The sequence below is a fragment of the Bactrocera latifrons genome, unplaced genomic scaffold (assembly GCF_001853355.1).
Source record: "Bactrocera latifrons isolate USDA-ARS-PBARC rearing strain unplaced genomic scaffold, ASM185335v1 scaffold_139, whole genome shotgun sequence".
NCBI lineage: Eukaryota > Metazoa > Arthropoda > Insecta > Diptera > Tephritidae > Bactrocera > Bactrocera latifrons.
This window is the reverse complement of record NW_017534841.1, coordinates 62192-82346: the sequence shown is the minus strand read 5'-3', so window position 1 is coordinate 82346 and position 20155 is coordinate 62192. Positions and strand designations below refer to the sequence as shown.

The following is a 20155-nucleotide window of genomic DNA, read 5'->3' as shown; positions in this document are numbered from 1 at the left end:
AAAAAAAGCCTGGATGCAGCTTCCTACTGACATTTCTTCCGTAAAATTTAATGTTTCTGACGTTTTTTGTTAGTCGGTTAACGCACTGCTAGTGATTTTCAGCATAACCTTTGTATGGGAGGTGGGCGTGGTTATTATCCGAYTTCTTCCATTTTTGAAMWGTATATGGAAATGYSTAAAAGAAACGACTSTATACAGTTTGGTTSAYATAGGTATAGTAGTTTTCGAGATATGTCCAAAAAGTTAGTAGGGGGCGGGGCCACGTCCAAAWATGCCCCTYCCTAAWGCGAWCCTTTGTGCCAAATTTCATTTTAATATCTTTATTTATGGCTTAGTTATGACACTTTATACGTTTTCGGTTTCCGCCATTTTGTGGGCGTGGCAGTGGGCCGATTTTGCCCATYTTCGAACTTAACCTTCTCTTGGAGCCAAGAAATACGTGTACCAAGTTTCATCATGATATTCCAATTTTTACTCAAGTTACAGCTTGCACGGACGGACGGACAGATAGACATCCGGATTTTAACTCTACTCGTCACCCTGATCACCTTGGTATATATAACCCTATATCTGACTCTTTTAGTTTCAGGACTTACAAACAACCGTTATGTGAACAAAACTATAATACTCTCTTTAGCAACTTTGTTGCGAGAGTATAAAAATAATGTTTTCTTTTGGAATGATGAACCATTTTATTTATTTTAAGTTATTTTCCCTTTCTTTATCAATATATACATACATATACATGTAAGAAAGTTCTAATATTTTTCCATCATTTATTACAAATATACTTATTTACAAAAACACTTCAGTTTCTAACCTTAAAAACACAGGTCTTACTATAATATATCTACGCAAAGGTATAAATAGTCTTTATATTGTCACGCATTTAAAAAGATGAGCGCATTCTTCTTTGAATCTTTCGTGTGCATAATTTTGATATGATTTCTAAAATGTTTAAGSTTTTCTGAGCTAACTAATATTGTGCATATATAAATGAATACTTTTCTTTCGTATTTTACAAAATTGAATTGGCAAGGGCAGCTTATTTTAAGAATTATAATTACGATTAAATAGAAATTATTAAATGGAAGTACATTAAAAAATGTTTTTTTAAGTTATATCAACAGTACAATAAAAATTGTATAAAGAGTGTGATAGGAACGCAGACTTCAAAAAACAAAAAAAAAATACATTAACCCGTCTGTCCACTGTTTACTTAAACTATGACTGTTTTACAAACAAGATATTAGATATATTTCTAAATACGGTTTATATCTACTCTAGATCCAAAAATGGCAAGATTATGATTTTGATAGTGACTATGCATTATTCGGCGCTTGTACCAAAAACAAGTCTAACGCTGTGTTATTCACGTTACCGAAATTCCATTTCATATAGGGGTCATCCGAATCGCAACGGTTAATATAAATAGCGCGTTTACTCGGCGCAGCCTGTAAGCAACGTTCACTGCCCTTACCAGCAATCAGCCATTTTTCAGCGCGATCATAATACCAAAACTGATTTCCACCCATACCGTGACAATCCCAAAGCCATACGGGTGCATTCGGCGGTTGCTGTTGCACATCTAAACAGTCGGTTTTGAAGCGTAAACGCAAATCTTTGTGCCAGCTTAAAGCCCAATTTTGATTTCTTTGCGGTTTCTTCAGATTCGGTGCACAGGGATAGAGACCGATTTTTGAATGGCGCGGTTTACCCATTGTATCAACACAAAGCGTTGGTTCAGCCACACTTTGTATAGCGCCAAAAGCGTAATCGGGCGGCTCAACAGGTGGATATTTTTTAGGTAAATCAAATGCCACATTCTCCATGAACCATTTGAAGGACTTGCATTTGAGTTTTTCACGTATCGCTTTCTGTTGGCTTAAATCACCGGGATCAATATTTTCATATACACCTTGACCATGATCATATAAATATGTTTTATATTCGTCCATCCATACCTCAGCGACACGTTTATAGTTCTGCAATTAAAAAAAAAAAAAGAGGAAATTGTTTTAAAAATGTCTTAAAGATAATAACTTAAGTTTGACAATTTCATAATATTTGTATGTACTTACTCTGTGCAAATAATCACTTTTTCGTGGACTGGGTTGTGAAGTACGTGGACCTCTGTATATGTGACCAACACGTGAACAGGGCGCATCCAAAAGTTCACCACCACACATCCAAATCTTGAAACTCAACTCATATTGTTCGCCACCCCAGATATCGAGACCTTCATCATAACCGCCTAACTCCCAAAAAAATTCACTTGATATAGCAAACAGACCACCAGCCATAACSGGACTCCTAAATGGTTTAGTTCTATCCTCCAAATCTTCCGGTAACAATGGTAAACGTTTGTAATAAAATTCCCAATCGAAAGCGCCACGTGCACCTTCATCTTGAGCTCTGTACTCAAAATTACTATGATCAATAACATCGATAAAGGGGCAAACCGAGATTCTCTTGTTTTTTGCGATCGGCTCCAACAACGGTGGCAGCCAATTATAGTTTGCCTCAATGTGCGAGTCCAAAAAGATAAGTACATCCGCTGTAGCGTGACGTGCACCCGCCATGCGCGCACCAATCAGTCCGGTACGTTCTTTCAAACGTACGATTTGTACCTTGGGAAAGTTTTCGGCTACATATTGTTCGAGTTGTTCGAATAAGTACTCACGATCACTGAAATCATCCACTAGAATGATTTCCTTTAACAACTCTGGCGGCGAACGATTTACAAGACTATGCACAGAACGCATAAGTACACCCAAATGCTCGTTGTAGAATGGAATTATGATGCTCACTGAAGGGAGTTTGGCAAGATATTTCTTATTTTTACATCTACACGAAATTAGAAAAAATATATATAATACTATAATTAATATTGCATGAATGTCAATCCTAACTCACCCTTCATAACGAATATCAGGTAATGAACGATTTACAGAGATGGAATCGGAAAGTAACGCATTGAAACCATTTTCTAAAGACATCTTCTGCTCCAAATCCTTTTGCGATTCATCGTTTAGTGCAGCTCTTACGCCTCCTTCACCGAGTCCAACTCGTTTCTGATCGCGTTCCATAGCCAAAATATCATGCCAATCTTTTTTGAGATTATTTGGCATCAACAATTGACTGTTTTCCCTATGCATATCATTATTCAATCGTGGCAGTTTTGGTGATTCAACTTCGCTTTCTGCGCCATTGCCCACGTTTTCAGGATTTTTTTTATGCGCACGCAAATTTTCGGCACGGTTTGGCGTCAAAATGGGCAATTTATTTCTATAGGGGCTTGAAGATATCCAACTCGTGATCAAAAGAAATAAAATGAATGATAAGATCAACAGTATAGCTGCTTTTAAAATCCATTTCACATTTCGACGACGCATTTTTGTGTTACTAAATATATAAATGCACACCTAGTATTGCTTCAGTTTCTGCCTATTGCTGCGGTCCAGACACCAACACGTTAAAGACACAACTATGCCACTTTATCTAAACGTAAATTAAAAAAAGGTGTTTCAAAACGAATGACGGGCTTGGTAGCACACACAATATTGGCAAATAAATACATATGTACATACATACAGTTCATTTGATAACACAGTTGGTTTTACAATATGGCAATGATTAATAAAACTATAATAACATAAACATACATATATAGATATAAACCTTCAGAAGAATATAGTAYAAATAAGTTGGCAAAAGTTTTTACAGAAAGCGTTGAACATTAAACTTCTGATAAAACTTAACGACCAACAAAGCAAAAAGAAGAACAAATGCCAACTAAGCAAATGCCTAAGAACGCTCATTTACCGAGGCAAATAAGATAAGGAACATCCGGAAGTAATTGAAAATTGCTGATACGTATGGGCTCTTTACATACTAGCTGAATATCAGGCTAAGCAGTAAATCAAACCGAGAGGTTGTTAAATTTAATGCAGAATTAAGTATTGTTTGATCCAAGAAAATTACATATATTRCAGAGTAAATGGATTTTAGCACTAGTGAAAAATTAATAGGTAGAAAATATCTTCAAAATTAGRAGAAAGTAAATAAAAAGGTTTGCAGCTACTGGAAATTAAATAGCATTTTTTTATCTACAATAATAAATTCGGTTATCAATCTTATGCGCGCTTTTGTGTTATTACTTTCCAAAACGTGATAGGACCATCTTCATTTGTGTTTATGTTTACAAGTGTTTTGTTCAGCACCATTTAATACATATGAATACTTAGATACCATGTAGGTATATGTGTGCTGAGATATTTAACAGGTTTCCAAAATTCATCAGATGTCTTACTGTCTATTTAAGATATAGTAAATAGTTCAAAAAAAAAAAACACCAAAAATTATTTATTTGAATGCACGCAATTAGCTACGCGTTAAATCGTATGCAATACTTAAATTAACTACACTTTGTAATCTTATCGGATTGAATTGTCTTCAAAATCAAATATATTTATGCAAATGTATGAATATTTCAGTACCTATTGATGTAATGTTAAAAATTTACTCAACATCTTACCGAATTTGGCATCCAGCGTCTTCCTGTAGGTTGGCTAAATTTTTGTTGATTTCCTTACGGAGAATAACTAACTTTAATTAAACAAATGCATTGCATGCTTTTCTGGAATATATTTTTATTGCCAAACCGCTATTTCGGTTAAATATTGTTAATACGTGGTATATTAAAAAAAAATAAACAATTCCTGACAACCACTATGTATTAAAAATAACAGCTGATATTAAAAGTAAAGCAAAGAACGTATATAATAGAGACGGCAGATAAAATACGATCTGTGTGCGATATTAACGATTTTTATTATATTATACACAATGTAACAATTGCTTACTTTGACGTAAACAAAGAATTTGTTTTGATGAACTTATTATTAAATTCGATAGAAAAAACAAACGTCGCCGCAACAAACTTACTGCCGTCCCTAAATAAAACCGATAGCGGCAAATTACTGTCAAAAATTCCTTATTCCCATAGATTTTGTAAAGCAATTTGAAGTAATTTTTGTAAATTTTCTTAAAAATTTCTTGAAGCTCGATGTTCAATGTGGAATGGAAAACCATTTAAAAACTCGCAGAACACTGAATCCCGCGAACGTTGGCTACGTTTATGTACACAATATGGCGAATGACATAAATATCGACATAAGGATAATGAGGATTTGAATCAAAGAAATCTGCCACAACCATATATTATAAATTAGCCTTTCCGGTTACAGCAGGTTTTATTAATTATGGTTTTGTTAATTATTTACAGTTCAGCTGTTTAATACATATGTAAAAAGTTTTCCAATGTATTTGCAACAGAAATATAGTTATTAGTATATATGTCTACAATAGTAGTACAAATTAAGCATTTTTTATTTTGGCAGCTAAGTTACTGTCGAGATTAAGTAAAAACTGAACAACATTCACGAACTCCCCAAACTAATCTAATTTTCGTGGTCGGTCAATTTCAGAAGATCGTTATACGGGTAACAATGTTTTAAAAGTTAAAATTAATTTAATAAAATAATATATTTGTACCTTTATTTATAAATATAAATATAGAAAATATAACGTTGATTTAATGCTCTACATAGCACTATTGTCCCGTTTTCTACGTTCTCGATCCTCCATTTTTCGGCGCTGAATGACAAGCATTTTTTCACGCATTGCAATAAGTTCATCTCTTTGATTTGCTTTCACATTTACCTTTTCTGTTGGACTAGTACATGATATGGGCTCTACTTTTAAACTGTTGATTTCCCCCGTGGAATTTTTTGAAGGTATTGGTTGTATAATGTTTTCTGTTAAACTTACACGACGCTTTCGTACTTTCACGGATTGCTTTGTTTCCTGTGTCTTCGAAACAGCAATTTTTTCAGYATGCTTTTCAACTTGTAGCTGTTTCACATCTTTTACGAAATGTTTGCTGTCTAACGAATTGGAAGAATCTTCTGAATTTTCGAAGCTTACATTTGCTGATGTTACAAAAGCTTTAATCTGATCATTTTTGAAATACTTTTCAAATAAAGCCACAAGCTCTCCATGGCGACGTTCCTGATTTCGCTCCTGAATGTCATTAATTTCCAACAGAGTATTGCGAATAGTACTTGTTATAGCTGCAATGCCATCCTTACAATGGAGACATTGTTTTTTAGAGCTTTCCAAAGAATTTATAACTTTTAATATATCACTATTTATTTTGTCCATTGTCATTTGCTGCTGTCCACCATAAACGAGTACGAGTACGAATAATAAGTTTGGGATTTACTAAAAAAGGAGTATATAAATGAGTAGCTATYATAAATCATATAATTTTTCGCAATATTTTAATTACTAAGCAGTCTATACTGAGTGCATGTCAATACATTATATCGTAATATTTACTCACTTAAATAACAAATAATTAATATTCGTCCGGAAATTATACTCAACTTGTTTGTAATTATGCCAATTGTTTACGAAAAACAATGTAAAAGAAAACTGCATATTTATTTGACAAATATGTAAGCGGCTTCGATTTTTCGATATTAATGTTCGGTATTTCGTAATTCGTAGATGGYGCAAAAACAAATATCAGCTGTTTTATAATAACCTCAAAAATAATTAAAATGATCCGTTTAATGTTGCGGCAATTTAGGAATATTTCACATAATTACCCACCCATTCGACCGTTGCCGTCATCAAGGTGGATGCATACAACCAATAGTAAAGAGTGAATTTCTTATTACATTAAAATGGTATATAATTTTCTATTCTATTGTTCTAGCACTTCTCCATGGTGAATATGAATGGCAAGATCCCAAATCAGACGACGAAATGTACGCAAAAGTTTACCGAAAACACCTATTTCTCAGTGCGATTTCACCTACTTTCGTTATCAAACTTTATTAATGCTTAAAACTACAAAGTATTCGCTTGAACTCATACTGACAATTTAACACAATCACTTTGTACAATGAATTAAAAATTTGTAATAATTTCAGTGTTCGTGTTACGTACATCGACAAAGATGGTAAACGCACTGAAGTCAAAGGAAAAGTTGGTGATAATGTTCTCTACTTAGCACATCGTTATGGAATCGAAATGGAAGGTTTCTGGCGACGAAATAAAAATAGTTTTATTGTATTACAATTTTAATTTACAGGCGCTTGTGAAGCATCACTGGCCTGCACAACTTGTCATGTGTACGTAATTGGAAATCATTTCGATCAATTACCGGAAGCGGATGAAAAAGAAGACGACTTATTGGATATGGCGCCCTTCTTACGAGAAAATTCACGTCTAGGTTGTCAAATAGTATTAACAAAGGAATTGGATGGTTTAGAATTGCAGTTGCCCAGCGCAACACGAAATTTCTATGTGGATGGCCACAAACCCAAGCCACATTGAACAAGTGATCAATTGAAGCATACTGTTCAAAACGATGCTATTTTCCATGTGATTACCTGATAGACATAGAGCATTCATGCGCTGAATATCTAATATTTAGTTCTTACTTTCACCTAGCACGTGTAAGACAAATAATTAATCGTTGTTATTCCCCTACGAATATGATTTAAAAAATAAAAAAAATATGTAAATAACCATAAACAGCAGTGTGCTTTTTATGTGTTTTTTTATTCAAATTAAAGATTTTCCACTTCACTTAAATAAGCTATATTCTTAGTGCCGTTGCAGAAATCATAACATAATAATTAAAAACTTCAATTTTAATTAAATAAAGTGTTAAATAGTCAAAATAACATTTGCAATGCACATACAACTAAAGCTTATAATAAAGCCTTAATTTACATCATTCTTACTCGAAACTACAAAGTGACAATTGATTTAGTGTGCATTAAGCAACTTAAAATAATACAAAGTCTTACAAAAACCTTTGTTAAGTGTGGAAATTAAAAAAATAGACATCCATTCTTAATGTACACACTCTTATAATTGATACTAAGTTTTCTTACATTTTTTTATTTTTAATGAAAAACGGTACAACAGCTCATTTTATAATTATGTAAATAATGATTGAAAACATAATTTAACATAATGGTTCACAAAGTAAACATTTAGTATAAAATTTATACATCTTGATTAAGTGGAATATTGATGTGAAAGCGTTGCATACACTCGTAAAATTTTGTTATACAATTTAACTAACACATTCTACTGCGACGATCATCAATTTGTTACCGGGCTATTAGAACCAGAACCCACACTCCTCTTTTCTTCGGTTTCCTGTTCTTCGTCACTTTTAAGTTCGTCTTTATCTATCTTTTCCTCTTTTACTTCCTTTTCACGTGATTGCTCCTCCTCAACAATCTCCTCTTTAGGTGAAAGATTTTCCCGTTTTTCGCGTTCACCTTGACGCTCCTTAGCGTTTGCACCGCCACTTGTTCCATTCTTTTTTGAGCTCTTTTTAACCGCAGCTAATTCTTTTAAGAGACTACTMACTTTACGATTAAGATTCTCTACTTTCATATCGTGTAACCTATCAACTTCCTTCAACTTGTTGCGCATTTCGATTTCCTTTTCGAAGTTCTTGCCTTTCAGCTCTGTCAACTGAAATAAATATACAACAATAACTATTTTTCTATGAGATCCCACTCTCAAATGCTTACTAATTTATCTTTTTCCAATAATTCTTTATCTTTTTGTTGTAGACGTTTTTCCAAACTGGCGATACGTTCTTTTAAATTTGTCATCGCCACGACATGATCCGCTGAATTGGGATCAATTGTTATAACTGCTGGTGCTGCAATAGAAGTTAATCCCATTCCAGAGCCGTTACCACTGCCACTACCACCACTTCCGCCCGATCCTGTACGACTTATTTTTTCAGGCATATCACTGCTTGAAGATGTAATAGCATTACTGCTTCCACTCCCACCAACGGCGCCACTACTTTTGATATCAGCTGAAGGTCGAGACGATTTTTTGCCCGATGTTGAACTCTCGCGATGAGATTTTTCATGTTGTCGTTTTTTAGCCGATATTCGTCCTTCTTGTTGAGCCTTAAGTAGAGCGCGCTTAAATGAACTGGTACACAGCCAACAAAGCAATTTACCATTCACCTGCGGTTAAAAAAAAAGTTGGTCTAATTAGATATTATCAATAATTTTATATGAGTGAGTATAGTGTAAATGTATTTAAGTCTATGAACGCATACATTTCGGGAATTTCTTATACGCAACGTTCCTGAACATATTATTTCTTAAATTCATGAAATCAATTTTTTTGATATTCCAATATACAATTTAGATTTCACCGCGGAATTTCGCGAATATGGGGTGTTATTCCTTTTCTAACCTTTTTGTTCTCGTCACGTTTATCGAAAGCACATCGCTGTTTGCATTCATCACATTGTATCGGTGGACCATATTTCGCTTCGTAGGTTGCACATCTATCAATCATTGCATTTACAGGCAAGGTACAGGAGTATTTATGGATATATGTTGCAGGAGAAAAAAAAGAAGAAGAAATGTTTGCGTTCATAAACGTTGCATTTGTAAAGGGATTGTTTTTAATAATCTACATAAGAGACTACAATCTTTGGTTTAACAAAGAATTAAGAGCTTAACAATTTCTATACAAAAATACGAAAGCACAATATAAAAAATGTGTGGGACAATGCTTTAATCAAAGTAGTTTTTTTTTTTATTCAACTTGATAATCTACTACGTTAAAATTAATATAAAATTTACTCTTTATATACTATTTTCCAAACCCGTATCATATTTTTTATTGTGCATCCATTTGAAATTATGAATCCGTTTTATATTCCAAACTAGATACTACATATAAATATAAGTCTCATGTATACCGACCTTATACATTTTGAGTTTCCGAACGCCGCTACAATCTTGCAACATTCACAGGCATTAGGTTTGCCATACTTGTTAAGACAATGCTCACATTTTTTACAGGCTGTCTGATTCTTGCTGCAAGTGAAAACATTTTTCATGTTTCTTTGTAAGAATTTTATATGTATATTACATTTATTGTAGTACTTACCTTGTTGGTTGGAATTCAGTGCGACAATAAGTACATTTAACAACGGAGCTATTTCCTCGGCAATTCTGAAAAACAAAGTTATTTGTCAAATATTAAAAATTGGAAAACCTTTCACTCAATAAAAAGCACTGTTGCTACTTTCACTATGCTATTTGCAAATGCGCATTTGCTTTAGCAATATTATACAGATTCGGTAAATTGGCGTCACAGTTCCACAAAATGTTTATYTACGTCATTATATACACATAATTTTCAGAGTTTCAATTTCTTATTGTGTGCCACCATAAATAAATTTGATCACCTTGCATAGCTGTTGACCTGCAGACAATTCCTCAAATGGATGTCTGGAGAAACATTTTGAGCAAGCAAATAACACAGAACTCATAATTTAGCACTATTTAAAAATTTTCAGCTGAAATAGCTTATTTATTATAATTTATTTGCCGGCTTAGATTTCAACAAGTTTACTAAAATAATTATAATTTTGCAAAAGGACGCAAATCGCCAAATTCCTGTCAATGCGATTCATGGAAAATGAAAATGGCGTACAGTTTCGATGAAACGACATAACACGCAGAGTTGCATAAAACAAATTTTTAAATTTCTGTTACGAATTTTTAATAATTTTTACATTTATTATAATATCTATTGATTAAAGTTAGCAGTAATATTTCAAAATTACAATTTTGCAATTCAATTATTTAAGGAGATTTGTTAAAGCATTTCCCTTACAGTAAAATAAAACAATAAAATTAATGTTATGCGCTTTGAGCTACTTTTATCTTTTTTATGCTGGAGACCATAAGGATCATATTTTTTATTACAAAGGTTCATAAATGATTAATAATGTATAATTCAATTATAATCGAAATCCGACACTTAAGAAAACCTCGAATTTCAAACTTTCAATTTCTATGTAAAAAATTAAATATGGCCACATTGTTGTCAATTGGATAAGCAATGCTACCAACCTAAAAATGATTTCAAACAGTTGAATATTCAAACTGGCAGCAAAAACAATTTTATCCATCATAAACAAGACGCTGTACGAAAATTTAGTTTTAGCTTGATTTTAAAAATATTTACAAAGCCTACATTACAAAAAATACGAAATGTCAACAGAACAAACAAACATTAAAGTTGTGGTAAGGGTGCGGCCCTACAATCGAAGGGAGTTGGAACAGAACCAGCGCCAAATTGTCAAGGTATTGGACAACACCACTCTGCTCTTTGATCCCGATGAAGAGGATGATGAGTTCTTTTTTCAAGGGACAAAACAGAACTATCGGGATATTACAAAACGTGTCAATAAAAAAATCAGTATGGATTTTGATAAAGTATATGATCCAGAAGCAACMAATCAGCAAATTTTTGAAGAATGCACATCACCTTTGGTTGCTTCAGTGTTGAACGGGTAAGCTGCGACAACTGTACATTATCCTTATGAAACATGTATTAATATTAAATGCATTATTAGATACAACTGTTCCGTGTTTGTTTATGGTGCCACTGGAGCAGGGAAGACATTTACTATGCTTGGCAGTGAAACATGCCCTGGTCTAACTTTTCTTACTATGCGTGAACTATTTGAAAAAATACAAGTTCAAAGCACTACTCATAAATTTGATGTAGGCGTAAGCTATTTAGAAGTCTATAATGAATTAGTAATGAACCTTTTGACAAAAACTGGACCTTTAAAGCTGCAAGAGGACTCGAATGGTGTAGTTGTTAGTGGGCTCGTTTTAAAACCAATTTATAGTGCCGATGAACTTTTACAACTACTTTCACAAGGAAACTCAAATCGCACACAACACCCAACTGATGCCAATGCAGAGAGTTCACGTTCTCATGCTATTTTTCAAGTTCATATTCGAATAACAGATCGCAAAACTGGGACAAAACGCACAGTGAAATTATCTATGATTGATTTGGCTGGCAGTGAACGAGCTGCCAGTACAAAAGGAATAGGAGTCCGTTTTAAAGAAGGTGCTAGCATAAATAAAAGTTTACTAGCATTGGGAAATTGCATCAACAAATTGGCCGATGGAATGAAACATATTCCTTACCGGGATTCAAACTTAACACGTATACTGAAGGACTCCCTTGGAGGTAATTGCCAGACATTAATGGTAGCAAATGTTTCAATGAGTTCGTTGACATACGAGGACACCTATAACACTTTAAAAGTACGTACATTTGCTTTTAAATATAATATTTTTTATTTATTAATGATGAAATGTTTTTAATATATTTTAGTATGCAAGTCGAGCGAAGAAGATTCGAACAACACTTAGGCAAAATGTGCTCAAATCCAACATGCCTAAAGATTTTTATATAAAAAAAGTTACAGAACTYATGGCTGAAAACGAACGTCTTAAAGCTAAAGTGACTCAACTTGARAAATCTTCGGAAGTCACCCCATCTTATAATGAAAGTGAATTGARAGCCTGGTATAGCAAGATCGATGAAGTGTATTCAACTTTTATTAAAACACAAGAATATGTTATTGTCAATCAAAGCAAAATCAAGAGCATGAACTTTCGTGAGAAATTGAAGAAGGAAAATATAGCTTACAATACGCTGCTTGAGCGGAATTTCATCAAATCAGAGGAGGTAAGTGCATTTAAAATAATAAGATTCAATTCGATTAAAAACATTAGCGAGCCGAATTTATAATAATTCCAGTAAAAAATCACTAATATTTATAATGTTAAATAGAAACACAAAAAACAAAATTTTTATGTGGCAACTTTTAGTTATCTTTATTACCGAAACAATTCAGTCTTAATGCTCTAAGCTTCATAATTTACCTATTATGATTCGCCAATTAGCTCTTTTTGTTTCGTTGCAAGTAATTTGTCAGCTTCAGCTATGTACTTGTCAGCTATAGCGGTTACTTGTGTTTGAATAGCGAAAATATCATCTTTAGATATATCACTTTGTTTCTTTAATTTTTTTATRGTATTATTTTGTATGTCTCGAATTAAATCGCGATACTTGATGAAAAGAGTTTTTGCATTTTTTGATAGGTTTTCACGATGTTCCTTTGTGACTTTCGGTATAGGAATAAATATAGTAGTTCCATCCTGTTGTGGATTGAGATTCATRCCACTACTTGCAATTGCTTTTAGGACATCTGGTATAGTTTGAGGGAAAGCAATCATATTAACAACAATTGTTTTAGGATTTTTTCTTGAAATTTGTGCAAGTTCTTGTAACTCATGTTCAGCACCGTCGATATGCACACGTAGAYTTTCTATAGCGCCTGATGTTGAACGCAGTGACAAATGTTTTACAAAATCGTCTCGCATCTGTTGCACTGCTTTCTGCATATGATCGTTTACGGCATCAAAATTTATAACTTCGCGAAGCTGTGCTTCATTAATTTCAACTTTCCCCGTCTTTTTACCTTTCTCCTTTTTCTTATCTTTGCTCTTTGCATAACCTCGTATCTGTAAAGTATTTATAAAGGTTGACTGTGTTTGTGGTACCCTACTCAAAGAAAAGGTTTTAAGCGCACTGCTTGTGCCTGGGGAGATTGGAAAAAAATTTAAATTTACTAAATGCAAGTCACGCGTTGACAAATTCCGTAAAATCGAGAAAACTCTTCTTGTGTACATCTTTAAAATAATGCGTTTGATTTTATAGATAAAAATATTTAGAACTGATACTCTTATTGCTTTATAAAGCGATTATGAATTTGACGTTTCAACAGCCTATCAGCTGTTAGCAACGTTTTTGGCAATTCTCTTTTTTATCTCTYATGTTTTAAAGCTATATATATACTTATGGACATCTAAAGAAAAATGAAGAACTCCATAATTGTCTTTAATTAAAAAATAACTTTTTTGCGTATGTGTGTATGTATTCTTACGTACGGATTATTAAAATCCTATTTTTTTTTTTTAATTAGTTATTTATTTACATATATAATAAAATCATCACTTACATTTTTTTAAATGACTACAATAATTATTTTTTCATTATCTTGTATTACTCCTTAAGATGCTTACTGTGTCCACCTCTGGTTACAATAAAGAAATCGCCAGGCTTGAAGAGGAATCTACGCGCTGGCGCCGAAAGTTACACGATGCAAATAAGGATCTAGAAAAGATGAAGAAGGAAATTAAAGAATCTAAATATGTTGAAATTTTGAAAAAATATCAAAAAGGGAAAGACTTGGAAGTGCGTCATTCAAAACAAGATATTACCATCAACCACATATCCGGCATAAATGCTGAATTTTTGCGGGATTCAGATAAGCTGCGCAAAGCCTTTGGAATGGCATGCGAATTACTACATAAGTCGTATGATGATCTCAGTTCAAATATGCAAGATAAATACAAACAATTACAACATTTTATAAAAACACATGCATATTTTGGTCAAGAGGATAATAAAAAGGATAGCGATGAAGATTTGGAAGTTCCAACACTAAAGATAACAAATGGAAAACTGTTACATAGAATTGCTAACGCCGATGGACCCACATCTACAAGCACTGTAAAAAGACCTCGTTTGCAACGATCAGAGTTGACGAATGACTTTGACTTAGATATTATGGAGGACACGGATTCTGATGACTGCATTAGTAATTTCAAAAAGCCTACAATCAAACATACGGTTATGGATGAAACACATGTGTTGTCGTGTGTCACAGATGATGAGTACAGTACGAGTACTGATGTGAGTGCGAAAAAGTCAGTAATAGAGAGCAAAGAAACCAACAGCTTAATGAGAAAAAAGAATTTTGTCAGTAATATACTATCGGAGCAAATAGCTAAAGTGCCAACGAACAACAAGGATCGAATGAAGAATGGTGGTTATTTATTGCAATAAACTTAATTTTAAATAAGTTGACCTAACAATTTTTTATTGCAGTATTGTTGAAATCAAAGACATTTAATCATCATGGGCTTTTAAAGACTGTAGCGGCTGGCGTACAAAAGGAAAATAAAAAATTCAGTCCGGGTCGCGTACGTAAAAGTCCGCGTAGTATAATGGTTAAATGTAAGTATTAAAATTATATACTTTAGGGGAATCTTAACTAAATTTTATATATTTTCCAGCGCTTGCGACAACAGCGAATATTGTGAAACGACAAGCAGTGCGCACAGTAAATGCTAATAGCAATGATCCTATCGTTCGAATAAACCGCGCTGCCTCTTTTAGAGTTAAGAAATAGTTTAGTTTACACTTGACTTTCAGTCCAAATCTATGTATTATAGTTTACATCCTCTATATTGCAAGTAATCATATATACACATACATGCATACATATACACATATATCATTCAGATACATTGTATTTATATCAATATATTTAAATCTAAGATTTTAAACTGAAATGTTGGAACAACTACAACAACACAAAACAAGCAGCTTATTGGTGTGAAAATTTCCAACTGAAAACACAAGTCGAAGATAAAATTGTATTTGTGAAAATACGACATTTACATGTACATATATTTCTGTGCTATACTCCAGTTGCAAATAAATTTAGCTTTAATTATACATGTACATTGATATTATCTATCTCGTGTGTGATATTCGCGTTAATTATACTTATTGCTAAATTCATCACGTCTGTGGTAATCGTGCTTATTATAAGGTAGTCGAAAATTCGCACCCAACGCAGTGGCCGACAACACCGACACAGTATTAACGCATAAATATAACAGCATACCAAGATTAAGTGCCAACAGCAGTGAAATTGGTAGAGACGCCGCAACAGTGCCAACACCGAAATGGTTCATATCAGAATGCAACGTATGTGGTGCAACGGCATACGGGTTAAAGTAACCGAATTCATTTACAGGCGATTTTGATTCAGCTAATTGATTTTTGTAATTAACTGTTATACGGTCCCAAGTATCTTCATTTCGACGAATTTGTGGACTATTGATATTGTGCTGTTCAATAAGCTCGTTTTCAACTCCTTGATTGCTGTTTGAGGGATTAACCGCCATGAGTTTATATCGGCCACCATTATCATTCCCAATAGGTGCTTTAAGCGAATACGGCAAAATGGAGGCTTCGGCTGGCGACACATTTTCAACACCAACAACTTGAGTCAAGGCGGTTGTTAGCAAAGCACACAAGTAAAGTATTAATGAAATTAAACGGATCATCTTAGTCACTCGTTCACTTCTAGAAATTTTCTCATCTATTTACACAACGTTCAGCTTTTATATACAAACTTATTGTCGTTGCAATTGCTTGTGTACATTAGAGTGACAACATAAACGTTTTGCGTGAKCATTTGGGTTGAATGCTTTTCAATGGAATTCTCATTTTCTGCATATAATATTTTACATTTATTATTGTCCTCTAAATATTATAATATAACAATGCGAAGTACAGCCAAATAACAAGCATGCATACATACGTACATATAATTATCATACGTTTTTAAATAGAATGTGTAGACTCAAAATGTCACTTAAACACTATAGGGATTGATTGCCTTTGTTCTCTGTGTCAACAAACCGGTAAAATAAAAACGACTTTACGGTTATTCAATTTKTTGTGCCTTTAGCACTACCAGTGGGCTTTCAATAACTTTTTTACTTTGTATCAATTTAAGTTCACACTCTTGTGCAGTTACTTTACGTTTGCCGGACAAAACTTCCTCGGGCATCGATTCAAGTGTGCGTTTTATTACAGCTTGCAATGAGGCTATCGTCTTTTCAAAAGCGACACCCAAATCATTCGTGGAGTGACTGTGTGCTAGGAAAAGCGAAGCGAAGAGGTCACCAGTACCTAAAATTGTCGCAAGAATTAATTTTTGCGATTTTCAGTTATATTTTTGCATAATTTACCATATTTTAACACTTTTAACTSTAATTACCTGTAAATGATATACCGGTTCCTTGTCGTGGAATATTTATTATGTAGCGATTGCCATTTTTCTTGCTTAAAAAAGCGCGTAACTCGTTTTCTCTGCCCAGCTCACTGCTAGAAATCACCACGGTTTCGATACCACGGTCATGGAACCATTGAACCGCCGACCAAACATCGTCCTCGTTAGTAATCTTTTTTTCCGTTAGTAATTCTACTTCATATTGGTTTGGAGTTATTATATCGGCAAGGGGTATAATTTCATCGCGATAAATTGGCAGTAAATCTTCAGGTACATACATTTTGCCGTTATCGCCCATGACAGGATCACAAACTACATTTAGTAAGATACGTGTTAAATTTAATTTAAACATGCTTTCAATAAGACAGTTTGCTGATATTTAGATATAGCTTACCATATATTAAACGGGGGTTGATTTCCCTTAGCTTTTTTACAATAAAGGAAATTCGTTTTAGAAATGACCCATTACCCGTATAACCCGTTAGTAAATGAGAGTAAAATTGTAGCAAGTTATTGACCTCTAATCCTTCAAAGAGTTCAACTAAAAAAATACATATATAAATTTAACATTGAACTTTTTAAGGGATAATTATTGTGTACCAAGTTCCTTTTCTTGCAGTATTTGCCCTTTAATGGCTTTGTAACCAGTGTGATTTGATAACTGCACAGAATTTATGGCGTCAACTTCAAAACCCAATACCTGTAAATTTATAATAGTTTACTCAGCAATGATGAATTGTGTTATTATGCCTACACCTATGTACTATACATGCAAAATGCTATGTACTAAATATTGATCATATATTTTACCTGTAATGGAAATGCTGCACTTTTATTCCCAACATAACCGTGTACGACGTGACTTTGTATAGAGAGAACACGTTTGTCCAAGTCTGGTTTACCCATTTTGATCTTGTATGAATAAATATATGCAGAAATGCTAAAATTAAGTTAAGATATTGGTAACTGCTTTTTTTATGGATACATAAACCGTAATATATGTGCGCTTGATGCGAGCGAATACAGCAACTAACAACTTTTGCGAATGGATAGTCCAATATATATATGAGCTTATGAGTAAGATACAATCAACGACTTTTGAGAATAAGAAAGTATATATAGAATTTTATTTATGAGTACCGTGCTGCAAAATCTGATAATTTCACATACTATAGCACTTGTTGTATCTTATCAATTTAATAATAAAAAATTGTCTCTATCCCGTACTACTCTTTAGTTTAGTGTTCTTGTGATTTGTATACCTTTATTTTTTCCTAAGCTAAAAATTACACCTAACAAATCTTAGTGATCGTGAAGGAGATTATTCACACATTATTATTTGCACATGTACATGTACAGACATATTCTTTTAAAACACAATAAAACATTGATAAGAGGAAACAGCTGATACAGCTGATGAAGTATACTCTGCACTTTTATTGCGCAAACAATTATAGGGTTATCGGCAATAGCGGATATTTTCTCCCATATGTAAAAGTGTCTAAACGACTTATAATTGATAAATTACTCAATGCTTAAAAATATTTGTTTTACTGTTCTTTTATTTATTTGATAGTTATATGTATATATATATATATATATATATATATTAGTTAGTTCAGAAACCCAAATACTGGATCATATGGGTAATTCACATAGAACTTTCGCTTCGCTTTGCTTCAGATATTTGGTTTGACAGCAAAGTTCGATGGATGCTTTTGTTTGAGTAACTSTTATCTTTATGCGCTTTGTTGCCATTTTTTTTTGGCTTAGTAGCACGGAAAGCAATGCGTTCATTGTGATATGCCCTATTTATTCTTCGTTGTTAAAATATAAATTGTCAGGGAGCGCCGAAAGTTGAATGTGAATGGGTCATAAGCGTTAATCTCCAATAAGGTGTAAGCAACAGTTTTCGAATCGTAAAAATGACAACACTGGTATTCTTTTGTCATGTTTTTCTTTTGAGTGCCATTAGTTTTATTACGGCATTAATTTTTAGCAAATTTAACTGAAAAAATTAATGACTACATAACTTGTAAGTTAAATAGTTTAACGATTTTTACGAACGGTCAATTGTAAGAGAAAATGGCATCTTTAACACGTCTGCTTGAGAGGAATTTACGTAATTCCAGCACAGCAGCAAGTAGACGGCTATACAGTCAGCCACAAGAGGAACCAGCAGCTGGCACTAAGCATGAATTTAACGACGAAGGTTAGAATCGTCAATCAGTTTGAAAAGTAAAACATATATAAAAATTATTCTTTTTTCAYTTAAGAATTTCGTGTACTCAACTTGCGTGCTGCTAAGAAAAYAGATCAACAGAAACGTCGTGTATTCAAAAAAGAAGCAGCGCTGCCGCCTCGTCATCTCCAAATGGCAACGGATCAGGATTGGACTGCTGTGTGGCCGGGACCACGTACATTTCAACCAAGTACTGTCCCGCTGCCTTTGCGTCAAGGTTACACAGAAAAGGGTGCAGCACCTCCATCTAAATTCGCCAATGCGGAGCTTATGAAAATTCCAAATTTTCTACATTTAACCCCACCGGCCATACGTCAACAATGTGAAGCTTTGAAAAAATTCTGTACACCATGGCCTAAAGGCTTAGAGTCCGCGGAAAAATGGGAAAAACATTTTCCTATCGAAGTTAAAAGTACAGATTACTGTCATGCTCTACCCACCATACGCAATCCAGATGCTCGACGTGTAACACTGAATATTAAGTTGTCAAATTTGAAATTTGATGCACATGCAAAGGATAAATTTTTACGTTTAGTTGGTGATCGTTACAACCCGAACACCGGTATACTAACAATTGTGGCGGATAGATGTCCTTTGAGGAAACAAAACTATGATTATGCAATGTATTTGTTAACTGCTTGCTATCACGAATCATTTGTTACTGAACCATGGGAACATAACAAATCGGAAGCAGATATGGAATATTATAGTTTTGAACGAAATAAGTCAAAACAAACGGCAGAAGCAATAATAAATTGGGGCATACCTACCGACGAAGCGAAATTGAAAGTCAGTCAAGATTTTGCACAAACCGTAGAGCTGCTAATAAATGAAGGCGAAAATGAATACAATTTGGGAAGATATAAAGAAGAGGTATTAAAGTTGCTAAGTGTAAGAAACGAATAATTGTTAAAATTTCGTATTAATAAAATTATATGAAATGTTGCAAAAAAATTCTAAAATAGCGTTTACTGGTTTTAAAATGTAATTTATTTGTATACCCTTAACAATGTATCCTGTTTGTCAAAATG

At 33.5% G+C, this 20155-nt stretch overlaps 8 protein-coding genes across 12 annotated transcripts; 3 read left to right on the top strand and 5 right to left on the bottom strand.

Annotated features, from left to right (window-relative positions):
- Positions 1 to 1092: 1092 nt before the first annotated feature.
- Positions 1093 to 4648, bottom strand: LOC108965316 (N-acetylgalactosaminyltransferase 6-like). Its single transcript, XM_018927637.1, has 4 exons — positions 4538 to 4648; positions 2917 to 3501; positions 2082 to 2847; positions 1093 to 1985 (listed from the first exon to the last, which is right to left on the bottom strand). The coding sequence occupies exons 2-4, from the start codon at positions 3393 to 3395 to the stop codon at positions 1323 to 1325; spliced, it is 1908 nt and encodes a 635-aa protein (XP_018783182.1). The 5' UTR covers positions 3396 to 3501; positions 4538 to 4648; the 3' UTR covers positions 1093 to 1322.
- A 573-nt stretch (positions 4649 to 5221) lies between these two features.
- Positions 5222 to 6551, bottom strand: LOC108965342. 2 transcript variants are annotated; one of them, XM_018927693.1, is made up of 2 exons: positions 6451 to 6551; positions 5222 to 6285 (listed from the first exon to the last, which is right to left on the bottom strand). In XM_018927693.1, exon 2 carries the CDS (start codon positions 6229 to 6231, stop codon positions 5605 to 5607), a length of 627 nt encoding a protein of 208 aa, XP_018783238.1. In that variant the 5' UTR covers positions 6232 to 6285; positions 6451 to 6551; the 3' UTR covers positions 5222 to 5604. The 2 variants fall into 2 exon arrangements, with proteins under 2 accessions (XP_018783238.1, XP_018783237.1); XM_018927692.1 differs by having other exon boundaries at positions 6407 to 6493.
- A 50-nt stretch (positions 6552 to 6601) lies between these two features.
- LOC108965343 (adrenodoxin-like protein, mitochondrial) lies at positions 6602 to 7608 on the top strand. Its single transcript, XM_018927694.1, has 4 exons — positions 6602 to 6723; positions 6785 to 6836; positions 7002 to 7108; positions 7163 to 7608. The coding sequence occupies exons 1-4, from the start codon at positions 6627 to 6629 to the stop codon at positions 7405 to 7407; spliced, it is 501 nt and encodes a 166-aa protein (XP_018783239.1). The 5' UTR covers positions 6602 to 6626; the 3' UTR covers positions 7408 to 7608.
- Positions 7599 to 10559, bottom strand: LOC108965341 (protein FAM76A). Its single transcript, XM_018927691.1, has 6 exons — positions 10322 to 10559; positions 10021 to 10085; positions 9834 to 9947; positions 9316 to 9409; positions 8628 to 9080; positions 7599 to 8568 (listed from the first exon to the last, which is right to left on the bottom strand). Exons 1-6 carry the CDS (start codon positions 10403 to 10405, stop codon positions 8188 to 8190), a joined length of 1191 nt encoding a protein of 396 aa, XP_018783236.1. The 5' UTR covers positions 10406 to 10559; the 3' UTR covers positions 7599 to 8187.
- A 459-nt stretch (positions 10560 to 11018) lies between these two features.
- LOC108965338 (kinesin-like protein KIF18A) lies at positions 11019 to 15334 on the top strand. Its single transcript, XM_018927684.1, has 6 exons — positions 11019 to 11434; positions 11498 to 12206; positions 12277 to 12633; positions 14026 to 14839; positions 14902 to 15030; positions 15090 to 15334. The coding sequence occupies exons 1-6, from the start codon at positions 11133 to 11135 to the stop codon at positions 15203 to 15205; spliced, it is 2427 nt and encodes an 808-aa protein (XP_018783229.1). The 5' UTR covers positions 11019 to 11132; the 3' UTR covers positions 15206 to 15334.
- Positions 12822 to 13821, bottom strand: LOC108965340 (ribosome-recycling factor, mitochondrial). The gene has a single exon (XM_018927690.1). The coding sequence runs from the start codon at positions 13638 to 13640 to the stop codon at positions 12834 to 12836; it is 807 nt and encodes a 268-aa protein (XP_018783235.1). The 5' UTR covers positions 13641 to 13821; the 3' UTR covers positions 12822 to 12833.
- Positions 15335 to 16307: 973 nt separating the features above from the next.
- Positions 16308 to 18275, bottom strand: LOC108965339 (pyridoxal kinase). Of its 4 annotated transcripts, none has more exons than XM_018927687.1 (6): positions 18145 to 18275; positions 17693 to 17794; positions 17483 to 17582; positions 17277 to 17423; positions 16871 to 17194; positions 16308 to 16782 (listed from the first exon to the last, which is right to left on the bottom strand). In XM_018927687.1, exons 2-6 carry the CDS (start codon positions 17786 to 17788, stop codon positions 16535 to 16537), a joined length of 915 nt encoding a protein of 304 aa, XP_018783232.1. In that variant the 5' UTR covers positions 17789 to 17794; positions 18145 to 18275; the 3' UTR covers positions 16308 to 16534. The 4 variants fall into 4 exon arrangements, with proteins under 4 accessions (XP_018783232.1, XP_018783230.1, XP_018783231.1 ...); XM_018927685.1 differs by having other exon boundaries at positions 17693 to 17822; positions 18145 to 18274; XM_018927686.1 differs by lacking the exon at positions 18145 to 18275 and adding an exon at positions 18023 to 18080 and having other exon boundaries at positions 17693 to 17822.
- Positions 18276 to 18810: 535 nt separating this feature from the next.
- LOC108965323 (28S ribosomal protein S35, mitochondrial) lies at positions 18811 to 20086 on the top strand. Its single transcript, XM_018927649.1, has 2 exons — positions 18811 to 19094; positions 19159 to 20086. The coding sequence occupies exons 1-2, from the start codon at positions 18968 to 18970 to the stop codon at positions 20028 to 20030; spliced, it is 999 nt and encodes a 332-aa protein (XP_018783194.1). The 5' UTR covers positions 18811 to 18967; the 3' UTR covers positions 20031 to 20086.
- Positions 20087 to 20155: the final 69 nt, after the last annotated feature.